The 14668-nt window shown below is 45.3% G+C and overlaps 1 protein-coding gene across 1 annotated transcript in view; it reads left to right on the forward strand.

The window, feature by feature from the left end:
• The window catches only part of GFRA2 (GDNF family receptor alpha 2), a 387887-nt gene that overhangs the window by 152780 nt on the left and 220439 nt on the right, over window positions 1-14668 (forward strand). The window contains exon 3 of the mRNA XM_085633864.1: window positions 3825-3908. Coding sequence (XP_085489990.1) covers window positions 3825-3908 — 84 coding nt within the window. The remainder of the gene's footprint in view (window positions 1-3824; window positions 3909-14668) is intronic.

A 14668-nucleotide genomic window follows, 5' to 3' on the forward strand; every position in this document is an offset into this window, starting at 1 on the left:
AATCTTCATGTGTACTTGGGGAGTGCCTACCACTCCTCCCCAGCCATATCCCACCCCACCCCTGGAGATCCTCTCGGGAAAAATAAAATGATAATAACCAAGCGTTATTATCATTTTATTTTTCTTGTGGGCTCTTAGCCGAGGAGCCACCGCTGTGTCTGGGTGCTGGGGATGTGCAGGATTTGGCAACAGGTAAAAGGCAGAACATATGGGGAGAAGGAGCATGACAGTTTTGGGGGTGTGAGCGAAGTGCAGATTTTGGGGAAAAGATGAGAATACGTTTTCAAGCAGCAGAGAAACATTGTTGTTCAATGGTGAAATGCCATTCTTTGGAAGCAGGAAAGAAGCAGGGGCCGTAAGTCAGAGAAGTGCAGATTGCACGAGGAGGAGGATAATGCAAAACGAATGATTACTGCAATCCTATGTTTTTCAAACAAATTTTGCATGTAAACTGTACTTTTCTTGAAAAATAATCTATTTAGTCCTTTTTTTTCAGTGTTCCAAAGGATAAACCTTTCCACTAAAACATCCCTTGGGGAAATTAGGCGTGTCACTCTTCAAACCATAAATGAACAAAAAATGTACAGACAGTCTGTCATACCAGCTAGAAGTTGCGATCCATTGCACAACGTAGGGAAGAAAAATAGCTATCCATGCTTTATATTTTAGCCAGAGAAAATATCACTACATATGTGTGGTCATGGTATGTGATGCAGATTTGTAGGACACACTATCACCCAGGAGGGTATCCTGGCACTGAGCAGGTGTGAGTCTAGCCACATCTAGGGCCCAGTGGGACCACTCGAAAAGCTAGGTCTTCAGCTTCCGGTGGAATTCAAGAAGTGAGGAGGAGGTTCTTATATGCAGCAACAGGTCTTTCCACACTTTAGGAGCAAAGTAGGAGAAAGCTCAACCAACAAATCTCCTTTTCCATATGTGTGGGATGTGAGTAGGAGCAGGGCAGGACTGGGAACCAAAACCAACCCTGGCAAACTGCTCGGGCAAACCCCCCCGGGGGGAGGGGGGTGCAGCTGAGCTATTTGCTAAGGCCGGTTTCGGACGATTTTGTTAACGGGGGGCGATATTGCCGGCACCCGGTAACAAAAACGGTGCCCAAAACCGGCCCCCACCCCAGTGCCCACCGGGGAAACGCCCAGTGCCCGCAAGGGCCAGTCCAGCCCTGAGTAGGAGTCCGGACAAGCAGAGGTGTCCGGAAGGTTTGTGAAATCTGATGCGATTGTTGAGGTATGCTGGGCCGGTGTTATGTAGTGCCTTGAAAGTGTGGGAGAGGAGTTTGAATTGTGTTTGTTTGTGACTAGGGAGCCGGTGGAGCTCATTCAGGCGTGGTGTGATCTGAGTGCTGCGTGGGAGGTTGAGAGTGATTCTGGCCACTCAGCTCTGAACACGGTGTGTGCATAATGTGCAGTGTTTGCATGCATTGCATAATGTGCAGTGTTAACCCACCTGAAATGCAGTGGAGTGCTGTACAGTGCTAAACACAGAGATAAAGTCAGAGTGAATAGGTGGGGGGGTTGTTTCTTAGGTGGAGGTGGGCTGTTTACTGTGTAGCATGCAATGTTACTTGAAGAAGTGTGTCTTCAAATCTTCGTTGAACTGATGAAGGGAAGGGCTGGTCCTAGTGGATACAAGGATAGCATACAATGTTTGGAATAAAAAAGGGCATTTAAAAATGATAGCTCGAACCCAGTGATAGATTTTATATTATTTTTCTCTAAAAGATCTTCACTTTATTGAACTGATTGCCCGACATTCATTACCCATATTGCAAACCCAGCTTATTCTCTTCCACACATGCTGACAACATTCTGTTAAATGAGAAACAAAGATCTTTGTAAGTTGCTTTGAATCTGAATCTATTAAGGCAGATGGATGGTGTGAGACTGGCAATATGTTTATTGTGCAGAGGTAATGTAATGGCTGCTTCTCCTGTTGTGGGTGGTAATTGATGCGATTCACATGATTTTTAAATCAACAACTTCAGATGCTGGAAAATATCTTCATTGTTCGGAGGGGAATCCATCTGAAACCTAGTGGTTTATTGATGGGCCATTCTATCACAGACAACCATCCTTTGTTATATAACAATGTAAACTGCAATGCAAGTTTTCCATAAGTCTGTAGATTTTTGTCTCAGTTGCTAAGTATGTCTTGAAATTGATAACTCGATTACTCGGTGCATAAACAGCAACAAAGAGATTATTGAAAATAGGCTGAGGGCTGGAATAATGTTGTAGTAGAAATTTGCAAGGCATCACACGCCAAAATGGCTGCCACAGTTTGGTAAAGTTTATAGGAGGCCTTTTGGTGGTTTGACATAGACGTTGCTAATTGGCACAGTTAAATAATAGGGCAGTGGAGCAAAGCTCATGCCTTCAATCTGTAGAAAACAAGAAAGGAATATAAGAAATGTAGGCCTGATATTTTTTCCTCAATGGTTCATTTATTTTATCCAAAGGAACAACATATTCAAAGAAAATATATCTATTTTTTGCTTTGTAAAGCGCTGCCTGCAAGAGCCGCCCTGGAGAGGGGTTGGACATGTTTACAGGTGGAAGCATGAGCCCTAGTGAGAATGTGGACATTTGCTCTGGTGCCGGGTGACTAGATCGGTTGCACTCACTGTGACTATATTGCGCAGGAATAATTCAGTGGAAAGGCCTTTTTTTGTTGCAGTTGTATATAGCGGGACCTCGGTCTGAAGGTATCAGTGCTCCTTAGATGAACACCGGCTGCATTACAGACAGACACATTCATTTGTTTTTTGTAGGCACAGGGAGATCAGAGCCCTAATTACGATGTTGGGCGGACTTGACAACACCTGACACCATTTCGGTGTGGGAACCCACTGACCATAGGTCGGCAGATCTGAACACCCTATTGCAATGTGTGCGGTCGCAATCTCCCATTTCCCTATGGAAGCGGTCGGAGAAGGGCCACAGCACAAGCTCCCATAGAGAAATGGGAGTTCCTGTAAATCCCTGCACTGTGTGGCACTGTGCCTGCCACACAGTGCAGGGATTTACAGGGGGGCACCATAGGTACCCTCATGCCCCCAACTTGGACCCCTGCTAGGGGCCCACCAAAGTTGCTTCACAACAGGCTTATCATGTCGGAAAGCCCAACATGAAAAGCCTGTTGGAAACTAACATCATAATCCTGATAAGAAAAACGCCATCCGTAGGGGATTATATGCGGCCTCCAAATGGTCGACAGGCTCCTTGAGCCCGTTGGAAGCCAGTCGGTCTGACCAGCTGGTTTAAAATCCGACCGCTTTTTTTCTAATTAGGCAGTCGGACCTTAAACCAAGGATATCAGTCGTAAAGCCTCCGGCCTGAGGTTGGAGGCTTTCCGGTCAACATCCTAATGAGCCCCTAAGTGATTTGCCGAGAATCACAAGATGCTTGAGCCTCCTGCCAGACTCGAACCTGGTTCCCCAGCTTCAAGGTCAGCCGCTCTGACCGTTACGCCATATCCTCTCCCTGTGGCTCATGCTAGCATTGGGAATGAGAACCAGATATGTTCACCTGACCTCTTGTGGGTGCACGAAGATTCCAGAGTAGAATGGGTCAGAATTGTGCTCTGAAACAAGAGTGTTGCTTGAGGAACAGGTGAGAGGGTCGGTGCCCGTCTCGGCTGTGCAGAAACGCATTCCCTAGTGGCGAGCAATGTGAGTTCAACATTTTGCTTTTCTCTTGAGGGCAGTAAGATTTCCTTTCCTCAAAAGGCGCTGAGTAGAGGTGACATTTTTTGGGCTGCCTCACAAAGTGCCATTGCATTCACAACCAGGTCGCTTTGTTTTTCAGGTGAGGAGTTTTATGAAACTTCGCCATACGAGCCTGTTACCGCACGCCTCTCTGATATATTCCGACTGGCCTCCATCGTCTCAGGTAAGAAAACTTTTCTTGGGAGGAAAGTGCTCATTTTTGTGTTAATGTTAGCAGGGTGGTGGATTTCGGCTCTAACAGTATCGAATTACAAGCCTTGTGCTTTCCAACTCCCAATTCAAGTCGTATTTGCCCATATACTAATTAGACATGTATTATTTGCCTATGTTTAAATTGCATACCCTGCATTATTTGCCCAAAGTTATGTAGAAGGTAAATATTGACAAAAATCTAGGTGGTAAATAACGTAAATTTGTAATTCATGCACAATGGAACACTCACAGGTGTTTCGATGTTCACACTATTTGCCAGCTATATTCTTACTAGGGCTTGTATTATACACTGGCCTGGTCTGTACCTGGTGCACCATTACATTGGTGCACCGGGTGCTGATCGCTTCAGTGCATCCTGTTACAGTTAGTGCACTGGCCCCAGCAAATTCACACCTGCCCTGAGGGCAGCACATTCATAAGAGGCAAATGTCTCTTTGAAGCTGGCTGGCTGTCCATCTATCTCTGAGCAGGCAGTAGAGAGGCCTGCTTTTGAAAAGAGAGCAGAGATCTCCCTGCAGGCAGTGAAATGAGTGACTGCACACACCTGCAAGGGGATGCCTAGAGGGTCCCTTTGATTTCCATTTCTCCCTTCAAGGGGCTCCTCCTGACATCTCCTTTGCATCTGCGGACATCCGTAATATTCCACAGAATAGAAAGTATGTGTTCCCTCATTTGCAAGAGGACACCCCCGTACCAATGAGGGAACGTCCCCTTGAGATCCCGCTGGCACTGCATGTGATCTGTATTACAGACAGGGCTGTGCAAGCATCTGCAGATCCTTCTATAATACCAAAGTGGCCTAGGGGCAAATACAGGCAGCACACAAGCTTGTTGACCGCTCCAGTTTTTTCTTGCAGGACATTTGTAGGCACTTAAAGACTGATAGGCAAAGTGCACATGTGAAATTAGTGTATAGGAAATACCACCCAATGTAATCATGACCTTAGACTGACATGTTAGCAAAAGAAATGAATTTAGTATGTTCTCCTTTAATATGTATATTGTTTAAATCTAGAACTGTGGAATTTAGTCGCATTGCCTGACTTCTAGAACCCAACTTCTTTCTAGTATTACTTCTCATGCTGATTCAATTTCGAGAATGGAGACATCCCCACAACATGCTTATTTTAATTTTGGGGGAAATCCATCTACAAGCCAACAACTTTAGATAAGAAGTACACATCAACCCTTGTCAGTGGGAGACACAAGTTCCTGTCCTAGATTCTTCTCTGTCAAATCAGTGCATTCTGGGAGATTTAACCTTGCTATAATTCAATCAAAAGACACACAATTGATGGACGGAATGCAGAACATGTTTTGATTTGTTCTGCATTCCGTCCATCAATTGTGTGTCTTTTGCTTTCTCGCCATAATTCAATCAATGCAGTTTGACTCAGCAATGAAAGGAGAAAGAAACCTCAGATCTGTAAAAGAGATGTCCCTATGTATCCAGATACCCTAGGGTTCTTGCTCCTTATACAGATGTTCCATGGGGGGAGGGGGTGAAAGGGTGAAGGGTTGTTGTAGAATGTCCACACTGTGACTTTGGTAACCTACCACCTATATCCATTGGCTTTGATGAGTTTTAATGAATAATTTGACTGCAGGCATGTTTCATGAGAACATAATCTTAATCTTCTTCCAGAGGACGGCATGGACACACAGCTTAGCCTACTGTAGTCTACAAACTGAGATTTTCTCCTCCCTCTAACCTCCCACCTCCAGACCGCAAGATATATGGTGCATCTACCGTTCCCATCTGCAACCAGCCCTTGTTGCGTCTCAGGTCGTCCCTACCCCCGCGGAACCCGACCCCGGAGCCCATTCTCATATATCGTCCTCCTCTCGAGACTAAACTATTAACCTCAAAGCATTCCTACATTGTGGTCAGCTCCCTCAGTTCTGTTATTAGGCATGGCAACCTACTCCACTGCTGCCCTACTATATCATGAAACAATAATATACCTCTATTCTCTAACCTTGACACAGTGCCAACATCACTTCCCCCCTCCCTGCTGTATTATGGATCTTTTTATTTGCGATTATATTGTTTGGTGTATTTATTATTATTAGTTTGTCTTTTGTACAATTTATTTCATCACAATTTGTATCTTTCTAAAGGTACATGGTCAGATATTATGCTTTGTGTATTGGTACATGTGTATTGTTTAATTGTATTTTTGTCTTTTATTCATATTGAAAAAAAAAACAATAAAAAAATAAAAAATATATACTTCAAAAATTGCACCCAATCAGTTACAAAACACAGTTAAAATAATTTTCTTATATAATTCAATCGAATAGTGAATTTGATTTGGAATGCATTAACAGCGATCAATAACAGTGCCAGTGTAACACCCATCAAACACAACCATATTACTACACTACTGTAGCGATTCTTTTGATAATGAATTTGCACCTCTTACTGATACTGAATGTAATCCCCTTACTTGCACAAGGGTTAAAACGATTACAGGAGTGATAACTGAAGAAGGTTTCTGCAGAACAGGCATCCAGAAGAAAGCAAACAATTTAGAGTCTGACTAGCCAGCACTGACAGTCGGCATGGTTGACGGGTGGGGAGGCGGGTGCTGGGAGTCGCACAGGGGCGTGGGGAGTCGGGATTGTGAGAGGGAGTAAGAAAAAAATTAAATGAACTACTTACCTTGCCGCAGCTGGGTCACGCGTCTCTGCTCCTGCTCTTCTGCCTCTGGCTTCAGGAACAGGAAGCAGGCAGCCAGGCTCCCTCCCCAAAGCCAATCACAACACCACATTGCAGCGTTGTGATTGGTCTGAGCGCCATGGCTGGAGGGGTGGGCCTGTTCTCCATGCATGCTGTAATGCAGCCTGTATGGAGAATGGGGAAAGTGTGCATGACTGTTTGAGTGGCCCGAGAGGGCCGACCAAACTGTCACTAAGCACTTAGGAGTGGGCAAACCACTCCTCTACTGCCATGCTCCGAGAGCAGACCAACCCCGCCCACCCACCGCCTGCCTGCCCGCCTGCAAAGCAGCTTTAACATAAAATGATAATAACTGAAAGTTATTATCATCTTATGTTAAAGCTGCTCGCACTGCTTGAAAGCAGTAGGGGGACGCTTATCCGCCATAGCGGAGGAGCCACCGCTGCTATCCAGCAGGCAGCGACAAAAGATACGTGGTGATGAGTGTCTTTAAAAGTATGGAATAATTGGGGTAGAATTCCTTTATTTGAGTCTGTCCCAGGCTAAAAGTCAGGGTAGTAGTCTTTTAGGATTTTTTTGGTAATTTACTAGCCGGCCAGTCCACTTTCAGGTCAAATTAGAAATACTGCAGAGCTGAAATACAAAGATGACGAATGATCTGGATTACATATGAAAGTAATACATATCTTTTAGTTACGTCTGTATGTATATAAGTCATATAATGCCACCCTAGCTAAAAGCAACAGAGCACTATGGCCCTCATTGCGAATTATGGGCTAAATTCTGATCCCTGTACAAACAATTACAGGTTGTGTAATAATAATCACGTACTTGCAGTTTTCCCCTAATAAATTCCAACAGATCAAATCTACTGAAGTTTTTTGGGGTAAAAGGATCAGAAAAAAAGTAGAACATGTGGAATTCAGTGTGTTAAAAAACGATTCTGCATGTTATACTCCATTTTCCTTTTAAAAGCTCAGAATAGGAGGTATTTATCACATGTGGCAAATTCCCAACCCTATTTCAACAAACTCGGAATGAAGACCTTATTATGAAGTTGTTTTTACACATGTGGTGGGCGTTCGCCATAGAGCATGAGTTATACTGCATGGTAATAATATTGTATCCACTGAATCAATCTACCACTGCATTGTCAAGTAAGCATAATATTACTCTCCCTGGTTTGGCTAATGCTTTCCTCCCAAGTTTAGTACAAGTGGAGTCGAGAATAGCTATTACATGCCTACCTTACAATTATATGAGGGAGCAGTGCTCTGATTGGAGGGAGCGGCTTCACTCAGCACTCCCAAGGACACTGGAGCCCTGCACTTACTCTAACCCAGCTGTCTTAAGGCAGCTTGGTTAAAGGTTTCAAAGTCTGCATGTGCAGCTGGCCATCGTAAGACGGCCAACCAAAGGGACATGCGCACTTTGAAAAGTACACAAACAGCCCACCCTCCTCCCTGCTGCTGTCATTTATCAGCGGCGCACCCCCATCCTGATGTTCCGTTCATGACAGGAGGATGAAAAATAAAATGGTAATGAATTGCGATTTTACTTTTCATCTTTGGGGGTAATTTAAGTGGAACAACGCTCCTCCGCTCCAACAGAGGAGCCTCCCTTGCGATGTAAAGGATGTGACATTATTGTAGGTTGACATTGTTGACCTAAATATAGTGACATACAACCGTTTGACAGTGGGTAGTATAAAAGTAGGGAGATAGGGGAGGGGAACAGGGATACACAATCGATGGCAGGGGTTTACATCGGGAAGGGGGGGTTCTGTCATCATGCTGCAAGGGGAGGAGCTTAAGAGCTTTGATTGCTGTGGGGTGGGAATGAACACTCTAGAGGAGTCATATGTCATCCGGTAGGCGTGCCTTTTGTTGTGCACCTTTTCCTAACAGATATTCATGAGTACCATGTAGGAGCTTGTAGACTGCAGCAGGTGAATTGCTGGAAGAACATGTGTTACAAGGCAGTGAGCTAAAGAATGTCCTCCCGAAAGTAGAATTATACAATAGGTGAGGATTTATTGAGTTTTGGATTGATGGGCAGCAGTGTTGTTGTATGATAGGTCATTCGCAAGAGCATACAAGTGTGCAAGTGGAGGTTCATACTGTTTGTTGAGAACTATTTTCTTGGAGAAGCCTGCGGGACCTCTACCTTGTCTAAGAGGAATGTCGTGGGACCTCTGACCTTGCATAGCCTGACAAGGGCGGCAAAGATCGTCACCCCCCTGGTGGGAGGGACCTCAAATGGCATGGGTTATCAGCCTGACAGGAAGGACAAGACCAAAGGGACCCAGGGGTTGGATGGCCAGGAACTCTGCCTCAGGAAGCCCCCAGTGAGCAGATTTCTCAAGATACCTGACTTGGAGACTCTATTTATCAAGCATGTAAGCGCAGAAGAGGGAGAGGTGTTGCTGAACCCAAACCTGCATTTGATTGGTGGAATATTTACTGCGCACTGTGGGCACACACATATAAAGGAGCTCTTGCCCAAAGACATAGGCCCTCAGCCATTATCACACATGCATATGCCAGTAATCCTTGGCTCATTTCTTTATTTAAGTGAACCCAAGAGAGGCATGGGGAAGACCATGCGCGCATCTGCTCACATGATGAGTTGTGCCTCATTGTTTACTATACCGCCACCAAGAGAATTTTCTGCTGCAGTAGAAAAGCACATTCAAGGAAGGGCTGAGTTGTCGCTGTCCGTGAACCAATGGAGAGAGAGATGTTACATTTCTGATAGGAGCGAGCTACTAGGGCTGCTAAAATGAGGAGAGGTATGATTGTGTAGAGATATCCCTACAGGATAAGAGTACGTGGCTTTCCACAGAGCCCAATATGTTACATTAAATTTTGCACTGATGCTATAGTTAGTCTAAATATTCTTTTCAAAGTATGACACCCAGCCATTTGGTATAAGTGTTTCACTTAGGACATGCATGAATGAGGGTCTTCTACTACAGAAAATGGAAGTATTTCCCTAAGTCCCCTTGGCATGAGTATCAAATAGATGAGGGAAACAATGGGCCCGATTATGATTGCGGAAAGGCCCGTCACCGCGAGCCATGCGATGGCGGTCCTTCCGCAATCGGACTGCGATATTCCCTCTGCCACATTACGATGGCGGAGGTATTCTTGCACGGACCGTGGCGGATGCAAAGACCGTCCGCCATGGAACTGCCAAAGCAATCTCACAGATTGCTTGGTGGATGGACCACATAGCCTAAAATGATGGAGGTGCCTAGCAGGCACCGTCCACCAAATTAGGATGCTGGCCAGTGCAGGCCATTCCATGGCGGCGATTGCGCCATAGAAAGGCTGGTGGAGATTAGTGACGGAGGCCTGTTGCAGGCCCCCCTCATGTGGGGGGTAGGTGAGGGTGCACTTGGAGGGTACCCATGGTACCACCCTACATTTCACAGCACTATGTGGCAGGCATTGTGCGGTGGCTGCCACGTAGTGCTGTGAAATGCACAACATGGCATTTTAACATCGCAGCGGTCAGCAGCACCCACCCCAATGTTAAAATGCAGGATCCAAGTGCCATCGTGGCGGTCACATCCTGATCGGGTGTGCAGTACCGCCGCAAGCATGGCGGATGGTCCCAGTTTACACCAGGATGGCGGATGGACTCCAGACCGTCCACCATCCTAATGAACTCCTATGTCGGCTCCTGTATAGGCAAGCATCAATTTGACTTAAAAGTGTGCAATACCAGGATACAGATATATGAATGAGCAAAATATTGGGTTAAATGAATTGTCAGGCACTCGGTTTTACGCTATTGCAATGGTGGTTCTCCCGGTAGGGCTTCAGGGCTATGCCCTTTTTATTTGCAGGCCCATTTTAAATCGCGCAAAAGTGAATATAAGTTATCATTCGCTCTTGCTACTATGAGAAAAGAAGTTCTGACCAGCAGTAAACCTGTCTGATGGCTGGCGAAGGCGCATGAAGAGGCCTGCACCAGCCATCAGTGAGATTATCCGGGGCTGGGTGAAATAACAAACTTGGCCTCTGGACCCCGGTGTGTGACGTGCTGCAACGTCACACCAAAAGATACCCATGGGCACTGCAGGCTTAACCCCTGGCTACATGCCAATCAATCTGCCACCCTACTCTTTCCGAACTCGTCACAGAGTTGGGAAAGGGTGGGGTAGTTGATCAAAGACAGAAATCACAAATGTGGGACTGCGTAGGTTCGAGGTTTCAGTTTCATGCTCCAGTCCACGAGGAAGAAAAGATCAAGGGCCTCATTTGCAGGAGGCATGTGCTGCATGAGCATCACTTGTTATGAGAGTCTGGTAGCGCAGGCCTCCCAATCATATCTATGAGATGACACAAAGCCACCCTACGTGGCTTTACATGGCCTCATAGATATGGAGTAATGCAAGACAGCGCAAAGCACCGCATTGCCTTACTCTACATCAAGGAGGTGTTCCATGGGCGTTGCTGTGGGTTTCACACATGCCCAGATTTACAAGTATCTGTAAACCTGAGAATGCGTCAAAACTGTGCGCCTCCCCAGGAGAGGTGCAACAAGGAGAAATAACTTTATTTTTCCCAGTTGTTTCCTCTTTCTTTGTGTGCTGCAATGCAGCACACATAGAAAGAGGAAAATGCCTACATTGATTGTTTTTGTGCAAGAAGATGTCCCTTCCTGCACAAAAGCAATTGGGCCAACAATGCAGACACCCTTGCACCACCCTTGCACCATGGTGCAAGGGTGCCTTCGTTGTCCCTAGGCACCAATTTGTGCGCTGGCGTAAGCAGAGAGGACAGGAATGAGAGGTACTTCATTAATATGGCACATTCCTGTCCTTTACTTTTTGCGCGGGGCAGTGCAGCAAGGAAACTTGTGGTGCTACCCTGCTCCAAAAAGTAGTAAATGAGGCCCCAGGAGTCCAAAGGGAATTTGCGCAGCCAACAATTCAAGTAAATGAAGCTTTCAAATGTGTAGGTAGGTATAGATGAAAGTGTGTGTCTGTAAAAGCCCGCTTGCTTATGTTTGAGCATGTTTGTGTGTCTGTGCATGTGAGTGTAAAAGTGAAAGAGAGTCAGTGAACAACTGTGTCAGATTGAGTGAGAATGTATGAGAGTGAGTGATGGGGAATTACAGTGTACCTTAGAGTTGCTGTGCGTGAGATTAGTGAGTCAGGCTGAGGCTGAGCTTGTCCGAAATTAAGTGAGAGAAAGAGAGTCCGAGTGAAAATCAGTGAGATTGAGTGAGTCAGACTGAGTCAGTGAAACTGAGTGAATCAGTGTGGGACAATGTAAGTCAGTGAGACTGAGTGAGTCACAGTGGGTCAGAGTGGGAATGAGTGAGACTCCGTAAGGCAGTGAAACTGAGTGGGCTACAGTTTAACTGAGTGGGTCAGAGTGAATCAGAGTATGATTGAGTGGGTCAGAGTAAGAATAAGTGAAACTGCAATGTCTGAGAAACTGAGTGGGTCACAATAGTACTGAGGGGGTCTTGGTGGAACCAAATTGGCAAGAGTGGGAATGAGTGGGTCAAAGTAGGAATGAGTGTGACTGCATGAGTCAGTGACACTGACTTGCTCAAAGTGGGACAGAGAATGCCTGAGTGGGTCAGAGTGGGACTGAGTCAGACTGCACAACTCAGTGAGATTGAGTGGGTCAAAGTAGGTCAGATTGGGAATAAGTGAGACTGTGTACGTCAGTGAGACTGAGTGGGTAATGTGGGACTGAATGAGTCAAAGTGAGACTGACTGAGGCTGCATAAGTCAGAGGTACTGAGTGTGCCAGAGGTGGAATGAGTGAGACTGCTTAAGTCAGTGAAACTGAGTGAATCAGACCGGAACTGAGTGGGTCAGAGTGGGTAGAAGTAGGAGTGAGAGAGACTGCATTAATCAGTGACACTGAGTGATCACAGTGGGACTTAGTGGATTAGAATGGCAATAAGTAAGACTGTGTAAGTCAGTGGGACTGAGTTGCTCACATTGGGACTGAGAGGGTTAGAATGGAAATGAGGGAGACTCCGTTACTCAGCGAGACTGAGTTGATGAGAGTGAGGCTGAGTGAGTAAGAGTGGATATGAGTAATACTGCATAAGTCAATGAGAGTGAGTGGGTCAGAGAGAGAAGAAGTGAGACTGCATAAATCAATTCATCTGAGTGGGTCACAGTGGGACTGAATGGGGCAGAGTGAGAATGCGTGAGACTGCATAAGTCAGTGAGACTGAGTGAGTCAGAGTATGTAAACATGAGTGCAACAATGAATGATAGTTAATCAATCAGGCTTATTGAGAATGAGTAAGTATGAGTGCAAGCAAACCCTCCACCAAACCCTTCGAGAAGTAGTCTGGCTCAAAAACTGGAATTCGAGGCAATGATTCTGCCTACCACTTTTAAAGGTCACCAGCCGCAACTGGTGCTGTGGCAGTGGAGCCACCATGATATGGCCCTTGTCAACACAGTGCTAATATAGTGGATGTGATATTTTTGTCACATGATAGAGTAAACCCCAAACCTAGAGGGCCAAAGTTTGTTATGAAAAAGTATATTTCTGCGGAAAGCAAAGTGCTGTCATATCACTTCCTCCCACGCACACCAAATGGCCTTCTTATATTGATTGGTCAAACAGCACTGAATAATTGTGCTGATGAAGCAGCTATTCCTGACCAATGCTGTTCTGCATTTTGTAGTGGATGCCTCAGAACTGAAGCACAGTTTAAACACACAGCTTCCGTCCATGATGCATTAAATAGATGGATAGGCACTCCGTTATTTGATAGTTAATCAGTTTGTATGAGGCAGGCAACGCAAAGTGTGGGAAAGGCGGTATGCAAATATGAAGAAGATGGAACATGAAAGGAGGGAAAAGACATCCAGAGACCAAACAGGGAAAGAGATGAGAGTCTTTTCCTGATGGATTCGGAGTGTTTTTTTCCAGCATGCTCTTGTGCTACAGTTGCATGTGAAAATATTGAGCTTTCTATATCGACCTACAAAAATATTAAGTCCAGAATATCAACTACCACTCCAACCTATCAATGGAAGTATATATATAAATAGTTACAGGTTTAGTATTCCTAGCTCCACATCTATGTACCTTGAATATATATATATATATATATACATATATATTCACTTAAAAAACCATAGGTTTCAGGTATGTTATAGTTAGGAATTATCATTTAAAAAACCTTTGAAATTAACTGAAAAAAACATAGGTTTCAGGGGCGTTATAGTTAGCTGGACATTTCCCTCGTACAAAACCATTGAAATTCCCCCGACATAGTTAGTTCAGCTAACTATAACTCGCGCCCCCGCAATGCACTGCTGATGACGTCACATATTACATCACTCATGACATGGGCCCCCCAATAATTATTTACGCATTTTGCATCTGGGATTTGGAACCCCAGGGGCTAATTATTAAGGAAGCGCGAAAGCCCACGCTTCTTTTTTGGTTTTTTTACGGCTGGACCCGCGCATTTTGACATTTAAAAAAAAAAAAAAGGGGGCCCTGGAAGACCTTCTGGGACCCCCTAAGCAACTCTAGAGGGTCAGAGTATTTCTACCCTGCCTCCTTTATATCTTTCACACACTTATTTCCCTTACTTCTTCAGCCTCACTTCTACCGAGGCACAAAATGGCTGCCAACAGTTCCTGGTTTCGAATGTTGACAGGCACTTGACAGCCAATTAGCATTCAGCATGTGATCGGGAGGGTGCGCACACGATTCGTAGAGGGTGCGCTCAGGGTGCGCGGATCCTCCAAGGCCATTGATATATGTACATTTAACTCTAATTTTCTCAGGAACTACTGAACGGATTTACACCATTTAAGCAAAAGGCACGAGTCTGAACTGAGGACTACCTTTTTGCCAAATTTGGTGTAATTCCGTTCAGCAGTTCGGGCTGTAGCTGCGTCAAAAGGTCCTATGGGAAATAGCATGGTGAAAACGCGTTTTGGGATCCCCCTTTTTTATCGGCCCCCGCTTGCCGAATCACCCCGAAACTTTCAGGACAGAAGCGGACCGGAGCTGGCCAAA

Source organism: Triturus cristatus, chromosome 11 (assembly GCF_964204655.1).
Source record: "Triturus cristatus chromosome 11, aTriCri1.1, whole genome shotgun sequence".
Lineage (NCBI taxonomy): Eukaryota > Metazoa > Chordata > Amphibia > Caudata > Salamandridae > Triturus > Triturus cristatus.